At 39.5% G+C, this 26,676-nt stretch overlaps 1 protein-coding gene across 2 annotated transcripts; it reads left to right on the top strand.

The window, feature by feature from the left end:
• The first annotated feature begins 1,467 nt into the window (after positions 1–1,467).
• zbtb10 (zinc finger and BTB domain containing 10) lies at positions 1,468–25,075 on the top strand. 2 transcript variants are annotated; one of them, XM_044137951.1, is made up of 5 exons: positions 1,468–2,469; positions 10,161–11,193; positions 17,951–18,016; positions 19,855–20,030; positions 22,146–25,075. In XM_044137951.1, the coding sequence occupies exons 1-5, from the start codon at positions 1,789–1,791 to the stop codon at positions 22,428–22,430; spliced, it is 2,241 nt and encodes a 746-aa protein (XP_043993886.1). In that variant the 5' UTR covers positions 1,468–1,788; the 3' UTR covers positions 22,431–25,075. The 2 variants fall into 2 exon arrangements, with proteins under 2 accessions (XP_043993886.1, XP_043993887.1); XM_044137952.1 differs by lacking the exon at positions 17,951–18,016 and having other exon boundaries at positions 1,513–2,469.
• The last annotated feature ends 1,601 nt before the right edge of the window (positions 25,076–26,676 follow it).

The raw sequence follows: 26,676 nt of genomic DNA on the forward strand, positions 1-26,676 counted from the left end.
TCAGTTTATTCTTATCTTGATACATGTAGTTGTTGGTTGAACAAAATCCACTCAACATAATTCAAAGTCAAAGTTTTTATGTAAAGAAGATTAATCAATGCTCAATGCACATCACAAAAATAAGAGAAAAATTATTACTCCTTACTTTGTTACAGTAATTTAGAGACACAAAATGGTTTTTTGGTAGACCACTGTTTCTTAAAGTGTGAATGTGAAGTCCAATATGGATCATAACATACAAAGTAGGGAATCTAAAAAAGTAGGGGTTCTAAAATATACACATTTAAAATGACAAATGTGTATATTTACATAACTATGCTACTTTGGACTGTTGAAGCCTTTTAGTTGGGATTACACTTTAGTTTAAGCGACACAAAATTGTGCATGTATGTCAATAAATTATGTCAGTTTAAAAGCTAATGGCACTGTTTTATTTTATTTTTGTCAGATTCAGAGTTAACCAAGAACCATTGTATTAATACAGACAGTCGTCTATAAAAATTGATAAAACGTCCTTTTTTAGAATAACAAAGGAATGTCGACGTGTAAAATATTTACAAATACCTTTCCAAATTATTTTACTATTTTGTATTTATATTATACATCCATATTTTTTTTTTCTGTAAGCTATTACTTATAAAAATTAGATGTTGATCTATTATCCCAACAACAATGATAATTATAATTATGGTAATAATTACAGACAGCGGATGAATTGTCAATAAAAATAATATTGTTGTAATTTTATTATTATATGTAGACTTCTTTTCTAGTAATAGTTACACAATTGCCACAAGTAATTAAAACACCAGTAAATAAATAAAAAAGCTAAAGTTGTTTGATTTGTTATCATGTGTTTTATTAAACTGATATAAAATCACTGCATTTTATATCAGTTTACAATGCAATACAGATTTATAAACAGCTAACTAGAAATAGTTGTTTATAAATCTCACTATCATTTTATTGGTCAGAAGCAGGAATAAATAAAGACTAAAGTGGACATGTGTAGTGTCATTAGTGTCATCAACAGTGTTAAAGAATATCCATAAATATGACCAATTTAGAATAAAAATTGCCAAGCTTCTCTCATGTAGATATATCAAATGAATATTAATATTTAACTAATATTTATGCAGGAATACCGGAGGATAATAATAATAATAATAATAATAATAATAATAATAATAATAATAATAATAATAATAATAATAATAATAATAATAATAATAATAATAATAATAATGTACACTTCCCGGTTAATGTATTGCTGTAGAAGTCATATGACAATTGTGGTCACAATGCTTTGAGCTAAAGAGGGGAACACGTGTCGGCATTTATAGACCGAAAAAAAAAGCAAAGTCAAAAGATGAAAAGCACGCGGAAAATGGGTGCAGCTTTAAAATACAAAGGACCTCTTGCAGATCAACAGCACCCCCATCTCCCTTTAAAGCCGTCCCCCTTCCTCCCCCCTTCCTTCTCTGTCTCTCCAGTCTCCCCCCCGCCCCCCGCTCTGGTCGAGGTGCATTGTGGGGAGGAAAGTCGTTGCCATTCGACCTCTGCGGGGCCTGCGCGGACGCAGCGAGAACCCTGAAATTCATTATGCGTTTAAAACCTTTATTTATTTCCGCATAACCTACATACTCTCACCGGGAGGGCCAGGCAGGGGAAAGAAACGACGGCGGGCCATCTCTTTCGGGGAAAGACATCGCTTTTAAATTCACTGTTTATTCGCTGGAGGGTAGACACTGTTGGGAAAGTGAAGATAGTAATATTTATAAAGAAAAAATGTCCGGTGAGAGAAATCGCAGGTCTCTGGCTTTCCGAGGAGGTGGATCAACTGGGTTAACGGGCTCCAGCGGCATCGGCGGGGGCAACTGTAACAGCTGGGAGGCCCCGGCCTGTCAAGACCGACATTTTAACGGGAATAGGCCGGATCAAGAGGAGGACAGGGATCTGGGGGCGAAGGGACCGTCGCAGAAGAGAGTGGAGGGCGCTGGGTCTGTCAGCGACAGCACGGAGCCCGAGGCGGAGGAGGAAGAGGACCCGGAAGGGGGCAGCTGTGCAGCCGGGGACGGGGACGATCGTACGGGCTCGGTTGAAGGAGACGATGGGTGTAGGGAGGGAAATAGCTGGACAGCGGGGAACGGTCCCACCAACAACACTGAAGAAGGACAAGAGTGTCGGGGCGTTGCGAGGGGAGGCGAAACTGGTTCCAGGAAATCTGGGGTAGAGATGAGACCGCAGACCCTCCTTCAGAAACACTCACGGTTCCACGCTTCGTGGCTGCAAGAATTCCCATGGCTCAAATTCTGCCAAGAGACGGGACTCATGTCTTGTTCTTGGTGCCACAACATTGCCACTAAAAACAGCGACGAGCTCGTCAAAGGGAGCCGTAACTACAAGCGGGCCTTGCTGCTGAGACATCACCTGTCTTCCGAGCACGGTAGAAATGACCCCACCAAACAGGTAACGTTAGCTGGCTCCGCTTCCGTTTACCTACGTTACATGAAATACCAGTCAGACAACTGCCAAACTGTCAATTCGTTACTTGTTTTATCGTTGCTTTTTTACGTTGAAGAACTTAAAACATAAAGCTAAGGCGAAAATTGGCTTTTACCTAAGCTTCCCAATCCCTCCCCCGGGCTAATTAGTTAGCTCCAGCCTTCTAGCTTTAGCTAACAGCTAGCATAGCTTTCTAGCCGCTTAAGGCGTTGCTGTCAAGCTAAAGGTAGATGGTCATTAAGGGTGGTGAGGTGCTCCCATAGCAGTGAGTCACTTATAGATGGTTTTAAGAAAACACTTCAAGGTTTGAAATGAACTGTCCCTTCAGATATCGGAGTAATTACACCTGCTCCTTTTTGACACCTGCTACACCAAGAGGTTGAGTCTCAGAATGCATCATTAAAGCAGCACTTTGATTCACAAATGTAAGGCAGTAATTGTGTCGTATAGAATTTAGTACTATTGTATTGGCTGTTGTGTTGATTGCTAGCTTGCCTAGAGGTCAAACAATGGCAAGGGCTCGACCCTGACAGCCTTTGGGGAACCGCACCCCTTACCCAACCCCCCGCCTCTCATGCTAACTCCACTGCCTTGCAGTCACGGGTGACCTTTGGTGCATTTCTTCCTCCACCAACCACCTCCTACTCCTCCCTTCAGGGAGCTAAATTAGAGGCATTGTGCGAGAATGACCCCCCAAAATCCATAGATGGTGTCACTTGCAAGGCTGAACAAGAGGAGGGGAGTAAATCATGCTGGCTGGAGCCTGACAGCTTGCTTTGCCCACAGGCGACCTTACAACAGGGAGGAATCAGTGGAATAGATGTTAGTAATCAAGTAGCACAGCATCACCTGAATCATCTTATATCTATACAACTGGACATTTTGCCTACTGTTTAGGGAAATTATTAGAGGCATTCATCAAGCTTCCAAGGACATTACCAATTTGTTTTCTTTTAAACAATTAATGTAGCAGATGTGAATTTCTGATGTGACTATGGTAGTCAAATATATTATTGGGTATGCAAAATGTGAAAGGATCTGGCTCTGTTTGCCTTTTTGCCATTGGTACCGCAATTTCATAACCAGCATTATAGCTTTTCACCTGTAAGTTTTGTTCTGAATGAATTGACATAATCGTAACTATTGCTAGAAGGTCATATCAAACCTTGATTAATTTGTTTTTATTTGTAAAATGTTGAATCCATACCTCCCATACCTCGCAATAATGCACTGCAAGTTGATTCAGAAACAAAAATATTAAAAGTCTTGTGTGCAGGTAAAAATGGACAACAATAAACATAAACAACTCTCTCACAAAAATGCTAATATGGAGGTCGCCATCCTGGTTTATTATTCTTATAAACATCTACTATCTGACTTTGCAGTGACTTCTTTTATTATTGGGCTATAAAAATTACTGACCGTTGAGGAAGGTAGACTTGTATCGTCAGTATCATCATACTTAATGTTGTTAAAGAGAGTCAAGAAACTTTAAAAGTATAAATATTTAGTTGCTGATTTGCAAGAGGTCTTTTTATTGGTTTTCTTAATTTTATTAGAGCAGAGGCAGCACATCTACAGCAGATTTTTTGTGATGTCTGTATAAACAAACTGCTCAGTTTGAAACATTGATTCACCGATTAGTGCCCACATTTTCTGTTCCTTAATCATGGTCGCGTACCGCCTCATGTACTGACAATGGCCTGAACTGTCAGGAGAATTAAGAACAGGGTCCTATTTGACTCTAATTTGTGAGCAGAGAGGATTTCACTACTACATTTAGTTCCCTTCCTTTGTACACGCAGTTGCTAATCAGAATTACTTAAAGTCATCCACTAACTTGTACACATCTCTAATTGGTAAGGAGAGCAGTAGGAGTGGATTAGGGGCTTGGTGTGGCTTTTCCCTAGCAACAAGGACCCCAGACACCACTAAGGAGGCTGTTTGAGCTCAAAGTCCCGTTTCTGTGTTTAGTTTGTATGTACAACCTAGCTAGCTGTACAGTTATTTATTTCTGATTTGTGTTCTTCAGTTCAGAGCTTTCATAGGAGTGCTTCTTGAATATGATAATATAAGTTGTAGAGCATTGTGAAGCAGCACATTAAAGACGCTATGAGACGACGTCTTGTTCTCTACACTCATTCCTGATGTTAGTCAGGCCTCTGCTGCATTTGTTAGAGCTAACTCAATTAGCCTCAGTACACCCGGGCAGCTGTAATAAATGTGGGTATCCTCAGAAAAAAAGGGGGCTGTTGTTCTTAATTCTCTCCGTGCTGTCTTATGCTTCCTATGCTACTTCTCTCTGGCGAGAGGTTACAGCAGTTTAAAAGTTGACCTTGGGTGTCTGAATATTTCAGTCTTAAATGTTGAACAGGCAACATTTTTCCCTTTTTGTTTTGTGCATGATGTCATGAGTTACTGTTGCTTCAATTTTCCTCAGAAGAGTAATCAAGTATGTGTCAATCCTTTGTCAGTGCACACTGCCCACAGACCTATGTGTTATTGCCTTCTATTTAAACTCTTTAAGCCAAACTATGACTGTGTTTCCATTTCTACCATATGAAACAAAGATGCATTGAATTGTCACATGAAACTTGTTCCAGTCCTATACTCAATTCATTCTCTGTTTTTCCCTTTTGTGTCACTGTCATGCTTTTCTTTTTGTTGCTATTAAGCACACAATTAATAAACTTTTCTATGTTGGGATAAAAAAAAATCTTTGTCACAGCTTAGTCGATGCCTATGTTTTTCTTGATCTTAGTGTGAGATGAGATCATCAGAGTTAATTCTCAGACAGGAAATTCAGATATCTTCAGAACTGTTAAGTAATTTTCACACCATCCCTAAATTTGGTTATGACAAACACTTATTCATAATTGCGGTGTCTCCCCAAATGGGGAAGGAGACACACCCGGTGGATCCTAGCAGATAGATGGGATGTTTATTGGGGGCCACAGGTCAGGGGGAATGGGTGGGGTGAAGCCAGAGGGAGAATTCTTCTTGCTAAAAACCCCCTTTCTTGTGGCACCCCCACCATAGCTGTTTAGCATTGTCGGTACGCAGGGAGACACTCAGAGCAGCCCTCCCACACCTTGGGCCAAATGCACACTGCGATATTGTTCTAGCATCTAAGGGACAGAGGGGCCGGGCGAGGAGGAGGGGCCAGACGTAGCGGAGGACGCAGCAGAATTAGGCAAAGAGCGGCGGAGATGGCCTCTGGGCTGGGCTGGTCATGGGACAGGATAGATGCTGGGCGGGTGGGGTACGGGTGTGCAAATTGAGGATAACGTGTGCATTAAAGGTACCGTAAACAAAAGTGTCTCCAGTGGGTTTTTATGTTGCATGAAGACAGGAGTTGCATCACATGATTTTGTTCATGGTGTGTCGAAAAGTTTTTTCATGCATTTGCTGGCCTTGGGACTTTGTGGATTGTTTGGGTTTGTGGTAGTACATTTCTTGAGTGCTGATACGTTACATTTCTAATCTTGACTTTAAAGCCACCTTGACTCATTTAATGCACCTGTAAAGCACTAGATTTTTGGCAGCATACGTTTGGCTTTTCAAACTTTTCTTTTTGACCTACATCAAAGGACTTATCTTGCCCATCCCCTCTTCGTTTCTCCTCTTGGTTCACCTTTTGCAATCTCTGGAATGAATAAGGACTTGGCAGAGGTTGAGATTCCCTCAATTCTCTCTTGGCTTAGTTAGGTTTTGCCTCCAGCATCTGCTGCACAGGGTTGGTCTGCTGGTCTCTCTAAGCTCTCAGCTCATACGTGGCACATCTGGAGAAGGGATGCTGCCGCTGATGAGGCCAGGATGAAGCAACCTATCCAGCACCCGAATAGTTGGACTATTAACGTTCAAACAGAAAATCTGTGGGAAGTTAAAAGTTGTAGGTGCAGAGACCTGCAAAAATCATCCATCTTTTAGGTTATATTTTCCTGTTGCTATATAATTGGTTAAAAGCTTGTCAAATCAAGAGAACAAGTCAAACCGTTAACCTCCAACAAGTCCAATTTAACTCAAAAGCCTGTGTGGCTCTTCTTGCTTTCTTCGTGACAAATTTCTGATCTCTTGCTTTTGTAAACGTTTGGCCTGCCAGAATCAGTTTTTAGCAGATTATATTTTCTAGTTTGGAACTAAAATTGGATAGTTAAAGATGGATCTTTGGCTGTGAGTAGCCAATAATTATTTTGATTTGGAGCAGAAGCAACACATTGTTTTAGGAAAAATATGATTTTACTTTTTTTTTTTTAAACATGAACATAATAAATAGGACTTTGTTTTTACATGCTTCATACTTGTAGCATCTTGTATTAGTGATAGAAGTGGATTTAGCTGTATTTCTTTTTACATTCTTTGCACTACACGATAATGAACTCCTGCCCTGAAGAAGGCTGACACCGTCTACTCTACATCTCTACTCTGAGGTTTTCAAACATATGCTAACATTTCTAAATTCATTATGTATAAGGATGGTCATTTTGGACATATTTTCATAAACCTTTGTGGTATGTGATGAGAGTAAACTATGAATCTTTCCGTGTAGTCACAATCCCACAAAAATAATTTTGCTCTAAAAGTAAAACAAGTGACAACCAGGCCTCCACTTGTTGCATCTGAGATACCATTAAATTCATAAAAAAACACACACTGATACTGGAGATGGCTAATTTTCTTCTTCACCATGGAAGAGTGTTATCAATACTTGTAGTCTTAGCCTTTTCATATGGTGCATTTACTAATCAGATAAAAATCAGATTTTGAGTTCCTGACTTGCCAGGCCAGCTACAAAATTGCCCACTTGTGTTTACCAGCTGAACTCTGTGCACCTTCACTTTACCACACAAATATATTCAACCTTAGTACTCATCAGGGTGGATGTACCCCTCCAGAGGCTTTGATGTGTACATCATGGACTAATTTCTCATCCTCCCTGCTCAACCTCTTAGACTCACCCACATGCACCACGGCTCTTTTCTGCATTTGTCAGTGGGAGCTGCTGTGTAATAAGAGAGTTGAGTGCCAAGCCTTTTTACAAAGGCCCACAGTGAGTGGACAATCAGCCTCAGGGAGAGCACAGGCTATTGTGAATGCTAAAATGGGGTGACCCGACAACTCCTTCTCTATTGCGCTGGCTTTCTGTCCCCCTTTGCTCCACATCGTCTCCTCGGCCTGTTTTTTTTTTTTTCATAGAGCTCAGGTTTTCACTCTCTCAATCCCCGTTCTTTAGTTCATGTCGTTAATCTGCGGACCAATAATTCTCATCGCTCTCCCTTTACCTTACTTTGTCATGTGTATGTGACTTGTATATTTTTTCCCACAAACCCTTGCAATCATTGTCTCTTAATAGTTTGTCCGTTTTTTTTTTTTGTTTTATTTATTTTTTATACATCTACCACCCAACCTCCACTCACTCCATCTCTCCCTCATTCTGCCTCTCATTTTATTCTATCCCATCTCGCTCCATCTCTCCCCCCTTCCAGCTGTGGCAGAGGATGATAAGCCCCCCCCCCAACCCCCCCATACAGCCCTCTGTGCCCAGGCTGCCCTGGACAAGAGCTGCAGTGTGGAGGGAGTGGGGGGTGGTGGGTTGGTGGGGGCTGGGTGGGGACCTCTGAGAAATGGATTTAATCTGAATTACCCGGTCCAAAGCCCCAGCTGTGTGTACGTGTGGGCAGCCTGGCTTCAACCCGTGCGTGCACATGCAAGCGTGCGTGGCAGAGATGGGGGTGGGTGGGGGCAAAAATGCAGGGCCAGAGCAATGTGAATTATTCTGGATTAGGACATCTGCTGTGCAATTCGAAAATGAGCCAGAGATCCACGCTCTGCTTGTGTGTATTACGTTGGGGAAAAAGCACAAAGCAAAACAAAAAGCACCTTTATGCTCGTCAGCATTTAAAAATGTTTTTCTATTGTTGTATCAGGACGCTTAAGGGCTCACCTCAGCCCAGCCTTTTGTGGGTTATAATAATGCCGTGTATTTACTGAACATATGCATGTATGTGTACACTGTCTTCTGCTCCCTGTCATGCTGGCTCTATGCCCTCCCCCTCCCTGGTGTATGAATACCCGGTTGAGTGGGATGTTACAGAGTAGGTCTATGCTTTGCCAGTTTTCCTCCCATTCAACAGGCAGGTTGTGTTCTTGTATCTAATGCATATATATTAACTGAATTATATATGCAAACGACTAAAAAAAAATAGCATTTTAGGAGCTGAAGAAGAAGAAGCTCAAATATTTATTGAACTCGGGCTGATATTTCCCAAGAGATTGATCCTTATTACCACCTTAACACTGTTCTCTCATTTGCTTCGCTAAATTCAGCGAGTCTGAACATGTTCCCTGGTATTTTGGGAAACTTATTAAAATTTTATTGACGCGTACGTATCTGAGAGACCTGACATAAGAGCAAATGGCAGGTTGACTGTTAGATAACTGCTTAATAAAGTCTTTCATTGCCTGTTTTTTTATCTGTCGTTATGAGGTTAAAGTTTGTTTGAGGAAACGATTTGATTATATGGCTGTTTACGAGCAAGCCTTAAAGTAATGTCTTTCGCTGCCTAATTCCTACCTGCCCCCCTCTTAACAGTAACCTGCTGAACCTGTTTCACCTCTTTGAGGCAGGTGCACTGGTGTCAGACAGAGACTAAAGGGGATGTGTGTGCATGTTTCCACTGTATATAAACAGACAGATGAAACCTGTTTGTGTGTCTATATTTGTGCGAAAGTTTCGTAAGGTGTAGCTATACACGTACAAAGTGCCAGAAGGAAATACACAAGATTAAGATCACGACAGCAATATAATTAAACTTTTTTTTCTTGGAAAATAAAAAAATTCCCCCTTTTTTTTCAAAATTTAACAATAGAGATTTTACAATAAGTGATTCCTATTTAATATATAGCGTTGCTCTAGTTTAAACTGTTGCCACAAACAAAGTGTTGTATATCAGAACTGAGTGTTGCCAAGTCAAATTCTTAAATTTAATAATCTCAATTTTAGATGTTAAAGTATTAAATACCCTAGAATTTCCCATATTAGGTCTATAATTTTATGTCTTAAATTTATGAATCTACCATTAATGTCAGTGTTATGAAGCTTACTGAATTTTTTTTTTGCGTGAAGATTTAAAGTAACAAAGGTGTAAATGCAGGAAAAAAAAAACAAGTTATAAAGTTATCAAGTTATTCTTTTGTCATTATTGCAAGTTTGAATTTTTTTCAAACTTGCAATAATGGCGTTTTAATTCTCTGAAACTTGGAGAAGAAGAAATTGAGTATTTTTTTTGAAGAAGAAATTGAGCATATTTATGTAAAAATCTAAAAATAATTTAATGGACACACCTAAACCTGGTATTTTGACATGGAACAGTGATTCCTTTAAAATTCATTTGGAGATTTAATAAAACCTTTTTATATATCGTCTCATACATAGATTCAGGGTGTCAAATATAAAGGACACACCTTCCTATCTGGGGATTATAACAATACTAATTTCTTGAGACCAACTTGCACGCTAGTAGCAAACATGCAAGTCTCATGGATGGACTACATTGTGAGGAGACATGTTTCTATTTAATACTATGAGATTCTGCATATGTTGTTATTTCCCCCCCCCACTAATGTTTTGTTTTCTTCTCCCTTTTTGCTATAAGGAGACTGTGAGACCATCGGACAACACCAGCCCCTCCACTAACTGCTCAGAGGACGACTACCGCAACAAGCCCAATGAAAACTCCTACTGTTACCAGCTACTACAAGAGTTGGACAAACAGCGCAAAAGTGGCATCCTCTGTGATGTGAACATAGTTGTCTCAGGCCAGGTGTTTCGCGCGCACAAGAACATCCTGGTGGCGGGCAGCCGCTACTTCAAAACTCTCTACTGTCTGACCAAGAGCGAGGCTCAGGACCAAGCCACTGTCACACACCTTGATGTTGCTGCCGTGCAGGGCTTCTCGGTCATCCTCGACTTTCTCTACTCCGGAAATTTGCTGCTCACAAGCCAAAATGCCATTGAGGTGATGACTGTTGCGAGTTACCTCCAAATGACGGAGGTTGTACAGTCATGCAGGGCTTTCATAAAGGACGCTCTGAATATCAGCATTAAACAAGAGGCTCCTGATTCGGTGGTGGTGGACTACAACAAGAGGCAGACAGTGGCCAAGGAGGGACAGAGAGGACTGGACCGGAAACCAAGCAACTTTTGGGCCACGAGTATCCTGTCCAAGCTGTCAATCAAGGCAAGCGGCAACCAAGGAAAGGATGCAATTGAAGAAGACGATGTTAATGGCAGGGTAAAGGAGGAAACCAGTGACATAGAGGTGACGGCGGCCGGGGTTGAGGGCTGTGCCCTTGTGACCCCAGGGGCGTCTGGTAACTGGACCCACCACAATGAAACCTCCTCTGACTCAGCAGAGACCAATGACATGCGGGCGGCAAGCAGCCAGACGCAGGTCTTCGTCTGGAACGAGCCGGTCGCGGGGGGCACCGCGGCAGCGCCCGCCGCAATAAAGCGAGAGGCGACGGACGCTGCCGCGGGAAGTGGGCGGCGGAAAAAGCAGACCACCACAAGGCGATTCGTCTACAACTTCCAGCCAGAGCCTGAAGAAGGATTCGATGAAGGGATGTTCATCCAACCGTCGGCCTCCTATCCCAGAGAGGACTTCTCCTCACTCTCAGAAAATGCTGGTAAGGCGCACATTGGAGCTCTAGAAAGCATTTTCTTGTGTTTACTGTTGTCATTTCACAACTCTGATTAAGATATAGCCTGAGTGCGATTATAATGTGAAGATTATACACTGTTAAGCCATAACCATATGATTACACATCTAATATTGAGTAGGTCAAAGTAGCACCGAGCTGTATGACTCAACCAGGCTTCTGGATGGTATCTGGCTCCAAGTTGTTATCAGTTCCTTCAGCTCTTTCAAAGCTCTAAAGTTGGGGGTTTGTTGAATTATACTTGTTTAATTAAAAATTTGTTGGATTAAACTTTGTTTATCCCAAAACCAAAAAACCCAAACAGACTCTCTTATCAATTTGAATAACATTAGATTAATCATTTCAGCTTCTTTTGGTGATCTTGTATCCATTTTCAGATACTTTAGAATTTTACAAGCCTTAATCTGGGGGAAAAAAAAATCCAAAATATTTGAGTTTCTACAGCTTATTTTGTTCATTGCATGAAACTTAAATTTCTGAAATAATATATCAATTACATCCTTCATCCTTGATTTTCCATTAAACAACTTTAGTTATTGTACTTGTTGGATTAAGAGTCTGAAAATTAGAAATGTTTTGCTCTTTGTCATATCAATAAGTGGCACAAATCTTATCAACTAGTGGAACTGCTCCGATTGCATATCAGTGGGCCTTGACTTTCTTCCCCGTGTTATTGGTTCACCAGTTGTCTTACCTTGGGTCACAATACTAAATATTTTTGCATAAATTTCCTTTTTTTTTTTTTTTCTACTGCTTTCAACATACGAACCTCAACAGCAGATTGCTAACTTGTTGTTTAATACATCAGACGTACTGCCACTATGATGACAAGAGTTTGTTTTTCACAAGTTTGTTTGTTGTCACAATGTTATGGCTGATCTGTGAATGGGAAGCTCTGGATAGAGACAGCAGGGAAGGAAGGGCATTCAGTTTAACGTGCTTTGCATGTTTAAGTAGCCTCTAGTACATAAGCTTCTAGTACCTAAAGATTAACAATGGACAGGGTCACAGAAGGGTCAGAGAAGAACTTTATACAGAGACCAATTGTAATAACTTTTCAAACTGACCTGTTTTGTGGATCTTTTTTTTGGGCCTCCAGATGATGCAAGAATTTCAGAGATGTTTCAGGAATGTAGGGGTATAAATAGTCAGTCGATACGTTTGGGGGTTTTCTAGCTAGAGTGGCTGGAGTTTAGCCATAAAAGTTCATGTTGGGAGTTTCTATTCCTACTCCATAACATTTACTTGAATGATGTGTTGAGATTAATTCTGCAAACATGGCCAGGGGCTTGTAAAAGAGCAAGTCCCTGTGTCCTGCAGTGACGTTACCAAATTAGCTAGTTGTTTATGTGCCATATGCTTCACTAACTCTCCCCGCTCATCTACTGTTTCTACTTTCCATTTACCGTTTTTGTTAAAAAATACTTATATTTACTTATTTTTAATTGGACATTATTGTGTATAGGGACTTTTCTTATGGAAGTTATTCTGATTGGAGTTATTTGAAATATAAAACTACTCTCAAAGTAACTTATAACATGTGATATCAACTTTTTCTTTCTCTAATAAATTGTCGTTCATTGCAGAATAATTTTAAAAGTTTGACTCAAACATAGCTAATCAGTACCCATAAAGATCTGCAGTGTCTTGTAAAAGTATTCCCACCCCTGACTTGTTTATTTGGACATGTCGTTTTGCTGGGACTTTTTGCGATAAACCAACACAAAGTAGTGCACATTTTTGTAATGGTAGAAATATCTTACAAGGTTTTGAATGTTTTTTTTATTTTTTTTATATAAAATCTTGGTGAAAAGAGTGGCCTGCATTTAATTGAACAGTGCCCCAAGCTTTGAACGTCTAATAATCGATCATCAGAAAATAAAAGTAAGGCACCACCAGGACATGACGTTCCATGTAAACAAACAGGCTGGGCAGAGGGAGCAGAAATGATCCCTGCAAGTACGAGAATCTGCTGACAGGAGCTCTATAAGTTGGTCTGCATGAAAGACATTGTTGGAAAAAAGTTTTCCAAAAACCCATGAGGAGGCACAACAAACTTCAAGGAAGGTACTCTGGTTAGATGTGAAATTCAACTTTTTCAGTCTCCAGGTGAAATACTTGTTTCAGTATGGTGAAGGGTGGCAGTAGCAGCATCATGCTGTGGGGTACTCCTTTCAGCACTTAGACTCTTGTCCAGTTTTACTGAGCTTGGGAAATTTTTAAAAAAAGAATTGGCAAAATTTTCCATCCGAACATGTGCAAATCGGTTCGGACACACTTTTCCCAAAATTTCTTTAAAAACCATGCATTTACTTTCCACTTCACAAATATACACTACTTTGTCTGTCACATAAAACAGAATACTGAAATGTGTTTTAAAACTGCAAACTGTGGGAAAATTTCAGAGCAAGACACTGCATGTCTTTTGACGTTTGCTCGAAAATACTGGGGGTTTTTTTTTTTTTTTCATCTTCACAAGTCTTCCAGCTGCCCTGTCTTCAGGTTTAGGCGTTTTTGGGTGATAAAATTGTTCTTTCCCCATCGTTTTGTCAGTTTACTTTTTCCTTCTCCCCTCCTAAATCTCTTAATCTGTACAGTGCTCTATTCATTGTACCCTGCATGTATCTCCTGGCTCAAACCACCTCCTTTTGCTGGTCCCATTTAGCCCATAATGATTTCGTATATCAGGTGAAGTGGTATAGACAAGCGGAGGAGATGTGTGTGTGTGTGTGTGTGTGTGTGTGTGTGTGTGTGTGTGTGTGTGTGTGTGTGTGTGTGTGTGTGTGTCACAAAGGCTGTGCAGAAATGGAGAACTGCTTTCAGTGTGTTTGAGAGCAAAGCCCTCCCTGATGTAGGATAATGAAGGAAGCAGGGGAAACTGTTGCTCCCTCAGGCCTTCCTAAATGCACTTGAATGCTCTTAGTGCCTCCAGCTCCTCTTGTGCGTGTGCATGAAGAAGTCCAGTGTGTTGTAATAGTCACGCGAAAACACCAGTAAATTTTGCCGACTCCTTTGCTTTCTATTCTCCACACTTTGCTGCTCCACTTTATTTACCCACCTGTGCTCATTTTCCCAAAGATAGCTACAGGTTGGTTATCAAAGAAAAAACACATCTCTTACATTTAGTTAATTTTCTCAGCTCTTGTTCAGTTTAAATATAGCCTCACGCTGGGAAGCTTAAACTATGCAGGACACTTAACTGTAGATGTGTAGTTTTGTTTTTAAAGTTGCAGAACTTATTTGCCACAGTCTTGAACATATGAAAGCAGGGTTGTAAAACAATTAGTGTTAGAACCGAGAGGTAATTTTAGAAAACTTTACTGGAGTGGTTTTATTTTTAGGATCAGGGGAGTGTCTGTTCTCCTCCTTTAAAGAGATTATTCAGATTTTTTGAAGCAAGTCCTCTGGAGTTGTTTGCAGGAGTAATTCATTTATGAGGAGTAGAAGGATTTGTATATATGATTTGTTGATATTGACACTCCAAACTTGAACTATTTTTGCAGTTTAGAATTCTTATGATAGTTTCCAGTCTCCAAAACAAGCGTAAGTAGTAAGTGTGGGTCAGAGTTTGTGCGAGGGATTTTTTAGTAGATCAAAACCTTTGAGTGGAAAGTGACACCAGTTTTTGTTGTCATTTTTAGCGCATGCTACGTTTGTAAGTGAGACCCCCCGGGCATTTCCATCCCCATTTTGAAAATCCAAGCACTTTTGATCATGCTTTGGACTATACTTTTTATTCTGACGCAAGTTATTGTTTCATACCCAAAGAGAACCAATGATCTGTAATCATTCAGTGTCTTTTATGCTGATACAGTAAATAATTTCTAACTACAGGGGGTTGTTGGTAAGTTGTTTGAATTTAATCAAAGGTTATGATCTCTCAACGTAATAAGTTCAGTCAACGGAAATTAATGTAAAATTCCTAAAAGATCAGTATAATTAGTTGTTTTTTTTTACTTTATTGATTTTACTTATTGGGACCAACTGTGTAAAGAACTACTGCTTCTCTTTAATTGGTGTAGAATAATTCACGCCAGGTTTGAGAGGTTTAGTTTTTGTTAGGATTATTATGTTGCATAATTCATCAGCATATTTTTGTGCCTTTCTCCCTGTTGTAGGTGGTGTTATTATCCAGTAGTGAAACATTTCATGTCACAATGAACTGTCTTCCTTTATATGATGACACACTTTACCGCAGTGGAGGACAGTTTCTGGCAGTCAAAACTCTTCGCAGCCGGCACACAGTGACCGCATAAAAAAATGCAGTCATGATATAATTAATAAAATAATGTGTTTTGCAATGTTGCAAATGTATCTACTAATTTTGGTATTAAATACGAAACCAGAGCAATCTTCTTGAAGGGTTTTTTTTTTTTTTTTTGACCTGTTAGAGTTCACCCTTCAGAACATTAAACACCCTTATTTCCCTGTAGTACTGAACTATTAATTTACATTTATCTAGAAATGGTCCCAGGGGTCTTTTTGGCAGCCACACTGTCATGTTGCTTTAAACAAGATAAGTGTGACCCTACTTGGCTTATAAAGACAGCCACACACTCTCTGTGGGGATTTTGTTGAGCTCGATCAAAGACATTGAAGCGTATAGTATATTTGCTGTGACGGTTAGCTCACAGCAATGTAGCGTGTGGTAATATTTGTTTTTCTCACTTTCCCATCATGCAAAGGGTAAGTAACCTTCTGTCTAGACCCATACATTGGTGATAAAAAGACTTGAAGGCTCAGTAGTACTCAGCATGCATGTGGAGTATTTGTAACCCACTTAATGCTATTTTTCAACCCAGTTGTCCTGTCCCATTTAGAGAGATCATTTTACTTGTTTGTGACAGCATTTTCCCCTCTCCCTCTCCTTCTCTTTCTCTCTCTCTCTAGTTTTTTTTATTGCAAACAGAACCCATGTATTTATTCCTACTGTAGAGAAGTTTCAAGTTGTCTTAAATGACCGAGAATACATAAAGTTGTTTGAATGTGTCGTCCCTTCTGTTGACGGTAAAAACTGTTTACTGAATCTGATTGCTGAAGCTAAATAGCCCTGATGCGTGCTTCCATCTGAACCTGTGAATATTTGTGCAGCAATATTAGTCGTCCCAGTTTCCCACAGTGATGTCACGCTTTTGGCTTTCGTTTGGCTTCAGTTTGTTTTGCACTGCCAGGCCCTCAGGATGGAAACATAGTGGCCTGAATGATGGCATTCTTTCTGCAGCTTTAAATACTATTTTTACATTTATAACACCAACACTCACCCAGTTAAATCAGACAGAACACCAGCAGCGCCTAAAGGCATTTTCCACACCTCTTTGTTTCTTTCACGTTTTAAGAATGGGGGAAAATACTAGTCCGGCGAATTGACTTAAAAAAAACATTTAATCAAATTAATCACTCTACTGCTGTGATAAATAATTGAGAAACAGAGAAATTTTCAAAACCTGCTATATTGCTTCAAACCAAACATCTCAGTTTTCCGGGTTCTCTTACAAGAAATCATTTTGTTTGAAACATAACCCAGTTGAAAGGTTAACTATCAACTGGTTGTTTTTTGGTGGAAGGATACTTATTGGCTTCCAATAAGTAAGCTACATACTACATTGGTTTTTACCAAACGTCCATAATGGTGAGTTTTTCTTTGTTTTTCTTTTGTTTTTCAAAATTATTTTGTGCTCTAGTGACTTTCATTTTGACAGTAATCTGAAAGATGGGGACCAAAAACACAGCAAGGGAACCGAGGGCGGGATTTGAACTCTGGTGCGACTCAGGCTGGTGCGTTCAGTGCCAAATTTTGCCCCTAAACGCACCAGTCTCTTTTAGCGTAATCATCTGGCTATAATGATTACGCTATATCCTCATAGAGGCATATCCAGATGATATTCTCATATTTGTTTTCAGTTAGCTTCTGCGTCTTTGAAGTTTTACCCCCAAAATCACACACAGCAGTGAGTTTAGAGTCACATTGGAGTGTTGAAAAACAAGCACAGCTACGAGTGGTTTATTTACAGGATTAAAGTACTTTACTGTCACTGGCTGCTGCTCTCGCTGAACTCTCCTACAACACATACAGCCAGCAGGTTCTTCTGTCTGCTCCAAGCAGGTTTGTTGGATTGTTTTAAGTGATTGTATCTGCACAGGCACATGGAGCAGGTGGGCATTTGCATGAACACCAGCCTCTAAAATGAACACACCTATGCAGAACAACCCCCCACCACCACCACCACCTCGGTACGAGAGAGGTGCAAAGCTGCCCGGGGCAGTCCCTTCATTTCCTAATCCACTCTAATGCACCAGGGCTGTCCTCACTATTCCAAATATTGACCCAGGGAGCATGAACACACACACACGCGCACGCACACACTCATAGGGGTGTGTCTTTAATGGGCTCTAAGCGCTGATGCTTTAGGAAGGGTATACTCACACATCCACAGGTGCTTGCAAAAGTGGAGTGTAAGACGAGCCAGTGTGAAGGCTCTACTCTGTCATTCTCTAATTAACCCCCACCACACTGGAAACCTACTTAGCTTGTTGCCGTCTTGGGAGCCTCTGCTTTACATACAGTAGGCTTCTATGAGTGTCTGTTTGCCTCCTTTGTGTGGAGTGGGGGTGGTTGGCTGTGTACACAGAACATCGTGAGGTGTGGATCCCCCACAGGCTCTCACCCTCCTCTCCTCTCTCTTTCTCTCCTCCCCCTTCTGCCCCCCTCCTTCCCTTTTCCCAGAGCTGGCCAATCAGATCCAGTATAGCATCATGCAAGACTTACAGCAAGGGGAGTCCTGGGAGAATGGTAAGATGCCACTCTCTAGAGTACAGTTTAAATCGCCAGTGAATTTAGTAGATAATGAAAGATTTTGTTAATGTGCTTCGTTTGAAAAAAGGTTTGAGTCACACTTTTACACATAAATCCTTTAAACCAGGCTTTATAAGTGTAGTTGATTCACCTGAAGCAGATTTTTTTCTCCAACTGATGATGAGGCGTTTTCTCAGGGGAAACGTGTCCCCAACTGCATTGTTGGTTGTTACAGCAAAGCAAACAGGAACAGTGAAGCGTAAGCCTTTTCTTTCTGCCTAACGGTGTTAAAATGATCATACAATGCACAGGTGAAGCAAAAGAAAAAAAAAAAAAAGAGTTGTTGCAGTGCATGTCTTCTGAAAAGTTGTATAAAAGCACCCAGCATTGTCGGCTAATTCAGCTTTCCATTCACATTGGAATCCAGATCCGGACATGACATCACACCGAACTAACCGGTGTTCCAGCTGCGAGTCAGAATACTAGTGGGACTTATCTTTTTTATCTTTTATTGGCAAAACAGTTCAAAAGGATATTTTTCTGTGTTTTATGCAATATTTATCAAGATACAAACTTTCAGAAATGCAAATTAACAGTTTGTTGCTCTACCCAGCTCTCTCTTCTGCAGGTGCCATTTTTGATTTTTAAGTCTTCCATTTAGTGAAAAACCTCCAACTTTTCATTTCAGTCTGTTCAGTTGTCCTTCCCCAGTAAATGTTTCTTCCAGCTGCCAATTTGGAAATTGGGACTTCAGAGTTCAAATATAAAATGCTTGAAAACTCCAGCATGTTGCACGTTTTTATACAGAAAGACAGGATGTCGCATTAGTAAGGGTTCCCGGCGAAGTGACAGTCAGGCCGAAGCGTTCAGATTCAGACTAAGATAAAAACAGACAAAAGAGGAACAGACTGTACAGTGAGGGGAAACCAGAGGAACACAATTTAAGAAACATTACTGTGACCCTTCAAGACCACTCCTTAGCGCCAAGATAGCGAAGAGGTTGCAACTTTTCATGTAGCTTAAATGATCAGACTGCAGTACATCCACTACCTTCTTTTCAGCTGTTTAAAACCCACAGCCACGCACAGGAGGGGAATACACAGGTGACCTGCTTCTCATCAACCATCCCCCCCTCCTCGCCCCTTGGCAAGCTACCTTAACAACGCCTCTGTTTTGCTCTCTCTGGCCTAAACAAAGGGCCCTGCTGCGTTAGCCCCAAACTCCTAACAGGAAGACTATCGCTGGAGCATTTTCTGCGAATCCGGCTGCAAAAAAAAAGCATGCAAAATTAGATTATTTTTTATTAACTAAACATAATTATTACATAATAAACTATTGAAACTTGGTGTCATTTGGAAATAAAAATTTGTGACTGTTTGTGAAATTTGTGATAATTCAGTATGTTTTATTGTGTTCAATCACCGAGCTTCATAATTAGCACTAGGCTGCTGTTTCTCTTTCCGGTTACGTAGCAACGGCAACACAGACGCATTTAATGATTTCATTTGTGCATTTGCAGTTTTATCAGACTTCCATAGCTAGGAGCAAATGATGTTTAATGCATCTTTTCAGTTTGTGGTTTGTTTTTTTTTGTTTTTTTGCAGTAATGGTCACCGCATCTCTACTCTCAACTGATTTGATAAACAGGATATTGGTTCCTGACACACCCCCCTGTTCTCATTAGGCCTTCGGATTGAAATGCAGCTTTTATGATAATAGTCTTGTTGCCTCTCCGCGTTATTGGTTTAAAGGAACTTCCCGATAACTCGAATTGAAGTTTCAGAGACGGTGACTCTGGTTGATTATCCTCTGCTGCTTTGCTTCTCTCTCCTCAGGCGAGGCCTCACACCTAGCCCTCAATAAGCTCAAGTGCCCCCACTGTAACTACATCGCCAAGCACCGCCGCACACTCAAGAGGCACCTGATCATCCACTCAGGTGTGCGCTCCTTCAGCTGCGACATCTGCGGCAAGCTGTTCACCCGCCGCGAGCACGTAAAGAGACATTCCCTGGTGAGCCAACACACGCACACTAAACTCCGCCCCCCCCCACCCTTCTCCGTTTCGCCACCGGTCAGTGCGCATCCCCCGAACACTGCCAAGCCCTACAGATTTTTGGCCTCTCTCACTTCATTCCACACCACCTTGTGTTCTGGGTCTGGCAGCTTTCCTACAGGGAGTGAGTGCACAAGCAGAGTCTTTTAGACTCTTTATCAGTTCCCGTTGAAACAGGGAGTAAGGTAGGGTCACTCTCAAAGTGGTACAAAAACGGATCGGTGCTCACAGGCCTAAAAGAAAAGGGCAAAGATGATCGTTTCCAGGTATTGAATCTTGAATGAACAAACAAAGCCTCATCTGGATAATCCACAGAATTTAATAAGAAAAGACACTATTATTTATGGATGGGCTGGTATGAGATTTTCAAAATATATCTTTGAATAAAAGGACCAGTGTTGTAGTATAAAGGAATCCACACAATAATATAAAAAAAGATATAACCAGCAAAGATCCTTTTAGACAGCTGCTGAATTATGACATTATTACAGTAACGATGTTTTTAAATATAAAAACAAGCAAGTTAGTGGTGAGGCAGTGGGATTCTTTCACTGTACAGTGTAATAATGACATTTTGTTTTTGGGTGCTAATCACAGTAGTCTGGATGGTTTTTTATTTGTTTTGTTTTTTCCAAAAAAAATATTTACAGTCATCCAGATTAGTTTTTCTTTCAAGCGAGAGAAAAGTGCACTAACCTTCTTTTAATATATTGACCGTTAGTGACTAGCAACAGGTACAGGAGGGCCATTGTTCAGCTACTTGTGATACCAGCAACTGGTCCATATTGTGTTCTTATGCAGGCTTGAACAGTATGGATTTTGCCATTTTTTTTATTTTTTTTTTAAGTATACATTAAGAAAGTGGAAAACATGTCCAACTCCATACTTTAGTTTTTATATCCTTCTTCCTAACAGAATAAAAACTCATATTTCTTAAAAATTTTACTTATTCTCCAAGTATGTAAAAATGGTAAGATGTGAAGCCGGTGTTCATTGGAGCCAGTTCTTCTTGTTTCTACTTCAAACATTTTATGACCGTGGAGATGACAGACAATTTTCAACTGTGGTCCTTTTGCATTTTTACTGAAGCTTAAGGCTTTGGGTAGTTTAGGAAAATTAGGATCATTGCAGGGTGCCGCTCTTCCCTGGGAAGGGGCTGCATGCTTTGAGCTTAGTTAGTTATTGGTCACACTACAACAAAGTAGCCAAACCAGGAAGTGACTCTAATCGTATTACTGTGAAATCAGTTGAGGCTTCTAGCAGCTTGAGATTTTTTCTTTTTCCTTTTTTTTTATGCATCCCTCTAAATAATTAATCTTATCACTCACTTCTCATTTATTCTAGACCAATCCGTTACCAGCAAAGCTTCTGTTGCTGGCCAACTCAAAACCAATTGAGCCCTTTATTATTGGAAGAGTTGAATTGTTATTTATACAAGCACAGTCACTTTTTCCGTTTTACGACTTAGCTTAGATTTTCACATGTGATCATCAACAGACCTATCAGAGTGTATAACTGACTTTAAAACATGCTAAACAGGACGAAACCAGAACTATCACAAGAACGAGCAATTTTGCATTTTACTTAAAAATAATATAACATTTGCAACTATGTTTTCCTCAGAAGGGTAAATTTATAGAAACGATTACAATCCCAGACAAAACGTAGATCTGCAGTGAACAGTGTGTCCTCTTATTTTAGGTTTTAAGGGTAAAAACATCACTCAACATTTTGGAGAACAATAGACTTTTTGGGCAATTTGTTTAACTAAGGCTTTGTGCAACTGCCAATTTTTTGCTCGCATTTATGGAAAATTTCTATCCAGATACTTTAGTCTGCAGTATGAATTAGGGAAAGATCCAAGTCTTTTAATTGGTTTTACTGCAAATAAAAGCTCATAGTAGAGCAGCATGTTGCTTTACCGATAACGATTATATTGTTTTAAAATGGGGATAGCTTAAAAATTGTCACAAAATGAAAAAAGTAGATCTCAACTTCACTCCAATAACCTTTTTTTTAATATATATATATATATATATAAATAAAACCGTCCCGTTTAATTTTTATTCTCAGGTGCACAAGAAAGACAAAAAATACAAATGCATGGTTTGCAAGAAGATCTTCATGCTTGCAGCCAGCGTCGGCATCCGTCACGGTTCGCGGCGCTACGGCGTGTGCGCCGACTGCGCCGACTCACACCAAGCCACTCAGGAGGGCCTGGAGGGCATGGAGTTTCCTCGCGATGACGACTTTGACGGCGAGGAAGTGGAGGACGTAGAGGGGGAGGAGCCCACCGACAACGACCAATCAAACTGGGGCGAGGGCAACGCCGCCGCCGCCGCTCCAGACGAGGACTAAGAAATCTAAACAAGCTTGATAAACAAATCTGAAAAAAAAAAAGTTGATGTTTAATATATATATATAGATATACATGTATGTACACAAAACCTAGCTGGTAAACAATCAACTCCAAAGTGCTATCAAACCTCAAGGTTACTTAATTGTGCAAGTACACAACAAAGAGATGATTTTTTTTTTTTTTTTTTTTAAGTTTTGTTAGTATGGGAACTCCAATATGTACAGATTTTATTATTATAATGTGTCCAACTCTGGGCCCAGCGCCTATAAGAGAATGATTCTAATGATGAATTATATGATGAATCAGGTTTTTGGTGATGTATTTTTATTTCCTGTTTGTTTTTCGGGGTGCAAGTTGGGTGGGGTGTTGTAATTTTCTTTTTTTTTTGTTTTGAGTTGAGGTAGGCCAATCATCTAAACAAAGAAATGTTAATTATTTAATTTATGAAAAGAGCTTATTATGGTCTTATTAAATGCTATTTTGTTTCTGTTTCTTTTTTTTTTTGTTTTCTGTGTGCGCGAGCAATCTGAAAGTGCGTTGCTTGAGGCACACAGACGAAGAGCATTACTGTCCACAGGAAGAGTGATACTTGCTCTGTAGGGCTGGTTTAGACGCGCTAAATATTGTATTCGTTTCTGTTTTGTTTTTGTCTTTCCTATTTTCTTTCCCTGCAAAAATCTTGGAACCAAAAAATCTGTTTTGTGACTCTAATGTATCACAGCCATATTTATGATTAATTTAAAGAAAAGAAAAAAAAAAAGGGCTGTGATATTGTGCCAAACAGACCGCACACCAAGATTTAGCAGGAAACAAAAACTACTGAATATACTTAAAAAAAAGAAATAAAGACAACATTGGGTTTGTTGTTTTAAATAGGGTGGGAAATATTTAAAAAAAAATAGAAAAAGAGGGGAATTGTTATTGCTAGCTTTATACAAATCACAGCGTCACAGTAACACTTTATTATTATTATTAATAAACAAAAGCATTTGACTTTCACTTAAAGCTTGAATTTTTGCCAAATGATGAAACGTTTGGTGCTGTAATGCTTGTCGCAGAATACTGGACCTACAGGCTATATATGATGTTTATAATCATAAAAGCTTAAACTGACTCAGTTATGCATATATAATCAGCTTAATCTTTAGAACACTGTTTTGCTACGGCGACTATCAGGTATGCTTTTGCCATCGTTTTGAAGCTTTTTGTTTTTAATTTAACGCGAGCACACACACATACCATTTTTTTTTTTTTTTTTTTTGCAAAACTACCAACTGTACTTCTGATCGCCATCTTGAGGACCTAAATGGACATCAATTACCTGTTTGTTTATGTTTGGTACTGAGGTTGAAAGCTAAATGAGCATATATATAAATATATATATATTTTCTAATCACTTGAACGTTGGTTTGTGATGGGGCGGGGCTAGAAATGCGCAGAAATTTATGACGCGTGATGTTTTAAGTCTAAAACAACTCCATTTTGTATTTGTTAAAGTCAACAGTTTAATTTGTGTGTGTGTGTGTTTTCTCTTCTTTTTTTTTTTCTTTTTCTTTTTTTTTTTAAGGTCTGCCAGGTAGAAAACACTTTGTTCCACATAAAGTGAAACTCTATGGCACCTCGTAGACATGCACTTACTTTTCATGAAAAGAGTTTTTCTTTTTATGTTTGTCTCTCCCCCAAAAGCGGGTCTGAATGGAACTATATAAAAACTGTTGTCTTTCTTCCAGTTGAATCTTTCTTTTTTAATAGATGTCCTGTTTTATTATTTAATACTATATATATATATATATGTATATATATATATATATGTATATATATATGTATATATATATATACATATAGACTCCAAAATGCAATCAAGACTGTTAATTTCTATTTGTCCAACCAAAATTGGTTTTATTAATTATTGTTGGAATATAACGTATGCGGAAAAGCCAGGTGAATACTTGCTTAGTGTAGAAATGAAAACAAAAAATCTTTGCTCGTGTCTGTAACTGTTGAGATTTTTAAATGTTTTTACTCTTCAAAATCATTCACTTTACCTTGGTTTTATTTTATGTTTTTTTTTTTTGTCTTTTCCACTTATGTTTTCTCCTTTGTTTCACCAAGCACATGTTTTTGTAAAGAAACACTGATTGTTTGCAGGTTTAAAGCTTGGAACAGCAGTATCTGTTCGTATGCAGTGGAATTATACAGTATGTACTGAAGTGCTAAGGATACCGAAGATGTGTAACTTCCTTTATACGCTCAGTGGAAGAAGATATATTTTAAGTCATAGAGATATTCATCCTCTTTGTGTCACTTTTTACCTTCAAGTCACAGTGGGAGGGGTTATGTTGCAGATATATATATATGTATGAATATATGTTGAGAATATATGAGATAAATATATATGTATATGTATGAAGAATATATGGAATTAATGGAACATGGTCAGCCACAAACCTCCTGCTGTGGTGAACTTTTTTAACCTTTTGCTTTCTCCGTTTTCACGCTGCGTGCTCGTTCATCTCACCATCTGTCATGTTTGTTTTTTTGATACTATTTACCATCCTACTGATTTTACTGTAATGAATGAAACGCAAAAGCTATGATGTATCATGATAGATTTTATGCTGTATTTGTTATATGGACGACAAAATCGACAACAAAAAAAAAAAATCCCACAAAAAACAGGAAAAGCAAACGAAGCAAAAACACTACAGATGTAAAGCAGAGGTTTTTTTTCCCAGCTGTATTTTTTTACGCTGTTGCAAAAAAGAAAAAAAAAAGGTTGTATTTTTCAACTCTTCTCTCTATTTCTCGAACTTTAACAGTGATGCAAAACCCGGGGCCGCGCCTCAGTGCCCTTTTTTCCGAACACGAAGCAAATTCAGGTTACTCTTTTTACGTTTTTATCAAAGGTTTTCAAAGATGGAACTACATTTTCCTTTTTTCTGTCTGAATTGTACTACTGTTCCTCTCTATACTACATTTTACGAATAAAACTTTGATATTGCTTTAACCGTTTTGAGCACCTTTTTTATTCAGTCTTCATGAAAACAGCTGTTATTTGTTACTGACTTTAAAAAACAAAGCAGTGAAGTGCCTAAGCAGTTCATACATACAAAGTCCACTGTCTGAGGCGCAAATAACAGCTTTAACTGTGACACACCTGAGGTTGATACTTAGTAAACAGCTGACTGGCAGAATAACTCATACCACCTCCCACACTGAATGGAATTGTAGCCATTTTTCAGATCTGGATGGATGTAGAAAGAATATTAATAGAGTTCAGAAAAATATTTCTTCCAGAAATCATTCACGGTCTGAAATCCATCCCTCTACCTTTACCTTGCTTTCTTTTCTTTGTTCAGAGCAGTCATTCAGTGTATCATATTCAGTCAGAGTTATTCCAAAAAGTCTAATAAAATACCTCCACAGAGACAGAAACACGTGTTTAAACTGTAGATTAGTGTCTATGCTCGGTTTTGCAAGATAATCCTGCGTTAACAGGTTTTTATCTGCAAATATGTCACACTGAGGGGGAAAAAAAAAAAAAAAATCTCCCAGTGTGCTGTTCTCAACTCACTAGATTTAAAAGTGCTGCCACCTGCTGTTGGGATCTTGCTTTAGACTAATAGCAGCTGTTTGACACCAGGTGGCAGCATATATCTTTAAAGAAGCCTGGCCTGGACAGAAGAAAATACAGTCCAGGTTTCCATTAATGGGGGGCTTGTGCAGTGATGTTTTCCAGCGATGCTCTATTTATTGCTTGAGAAGGTCATCCTGTGCTCATTGTAATACATTTTAATTCATCTTTATTCAATTTAAAAAGCAAACTTTTGAGTACTTGAGAGGAGTTTCTGTGTCAGGTAAAAAGAGTTTCATTCCATGAAATCTCAGTTAGCAGATAAGATCACCGTGTCTCTGTAGCAATGCACGTGATCAGCACATTCGAAGCCAGACTCACTCACAAATCTTTCTGTGACAATTTACTTAGCGCCAAATCTAGTCACTTCCACCAGTTGGTAACTGAAACAAATTTTTCAAACATGCATGAAGCCGTCTGCTGATCCGCGTTCGCCGGGTTTTCTGGTGTTACAAGCCGTTCAGAGGGAGATTTTACCCCTCGTGGACGTGGTTGCGTTTTGTGAGCGAAACAACCATCAAACACTGGCACTGCAGTCAACCGCACACTGCTCCATTCTTCTTCCTGCCTCCTTCCCATTCACGGGCCCTTTTGTGTGGGTATCTGTCAGC

Source organism: Gambusia affinis, linkage group LG14, assembly GCF_019740435.1.
Source record: "Gambusia affinis linkage group LG14, SWU_Gaff_1.0, whole genome shotgun sequence".
In the NCBI taxonomy this organism is placed as follows: domain Eukaryota; kingdom Metazoa; phylum Chordata; class Actinopteri; order Cyprinodontiformes; family Poeciliidae; genus Gambusia; species Gambusia affinis.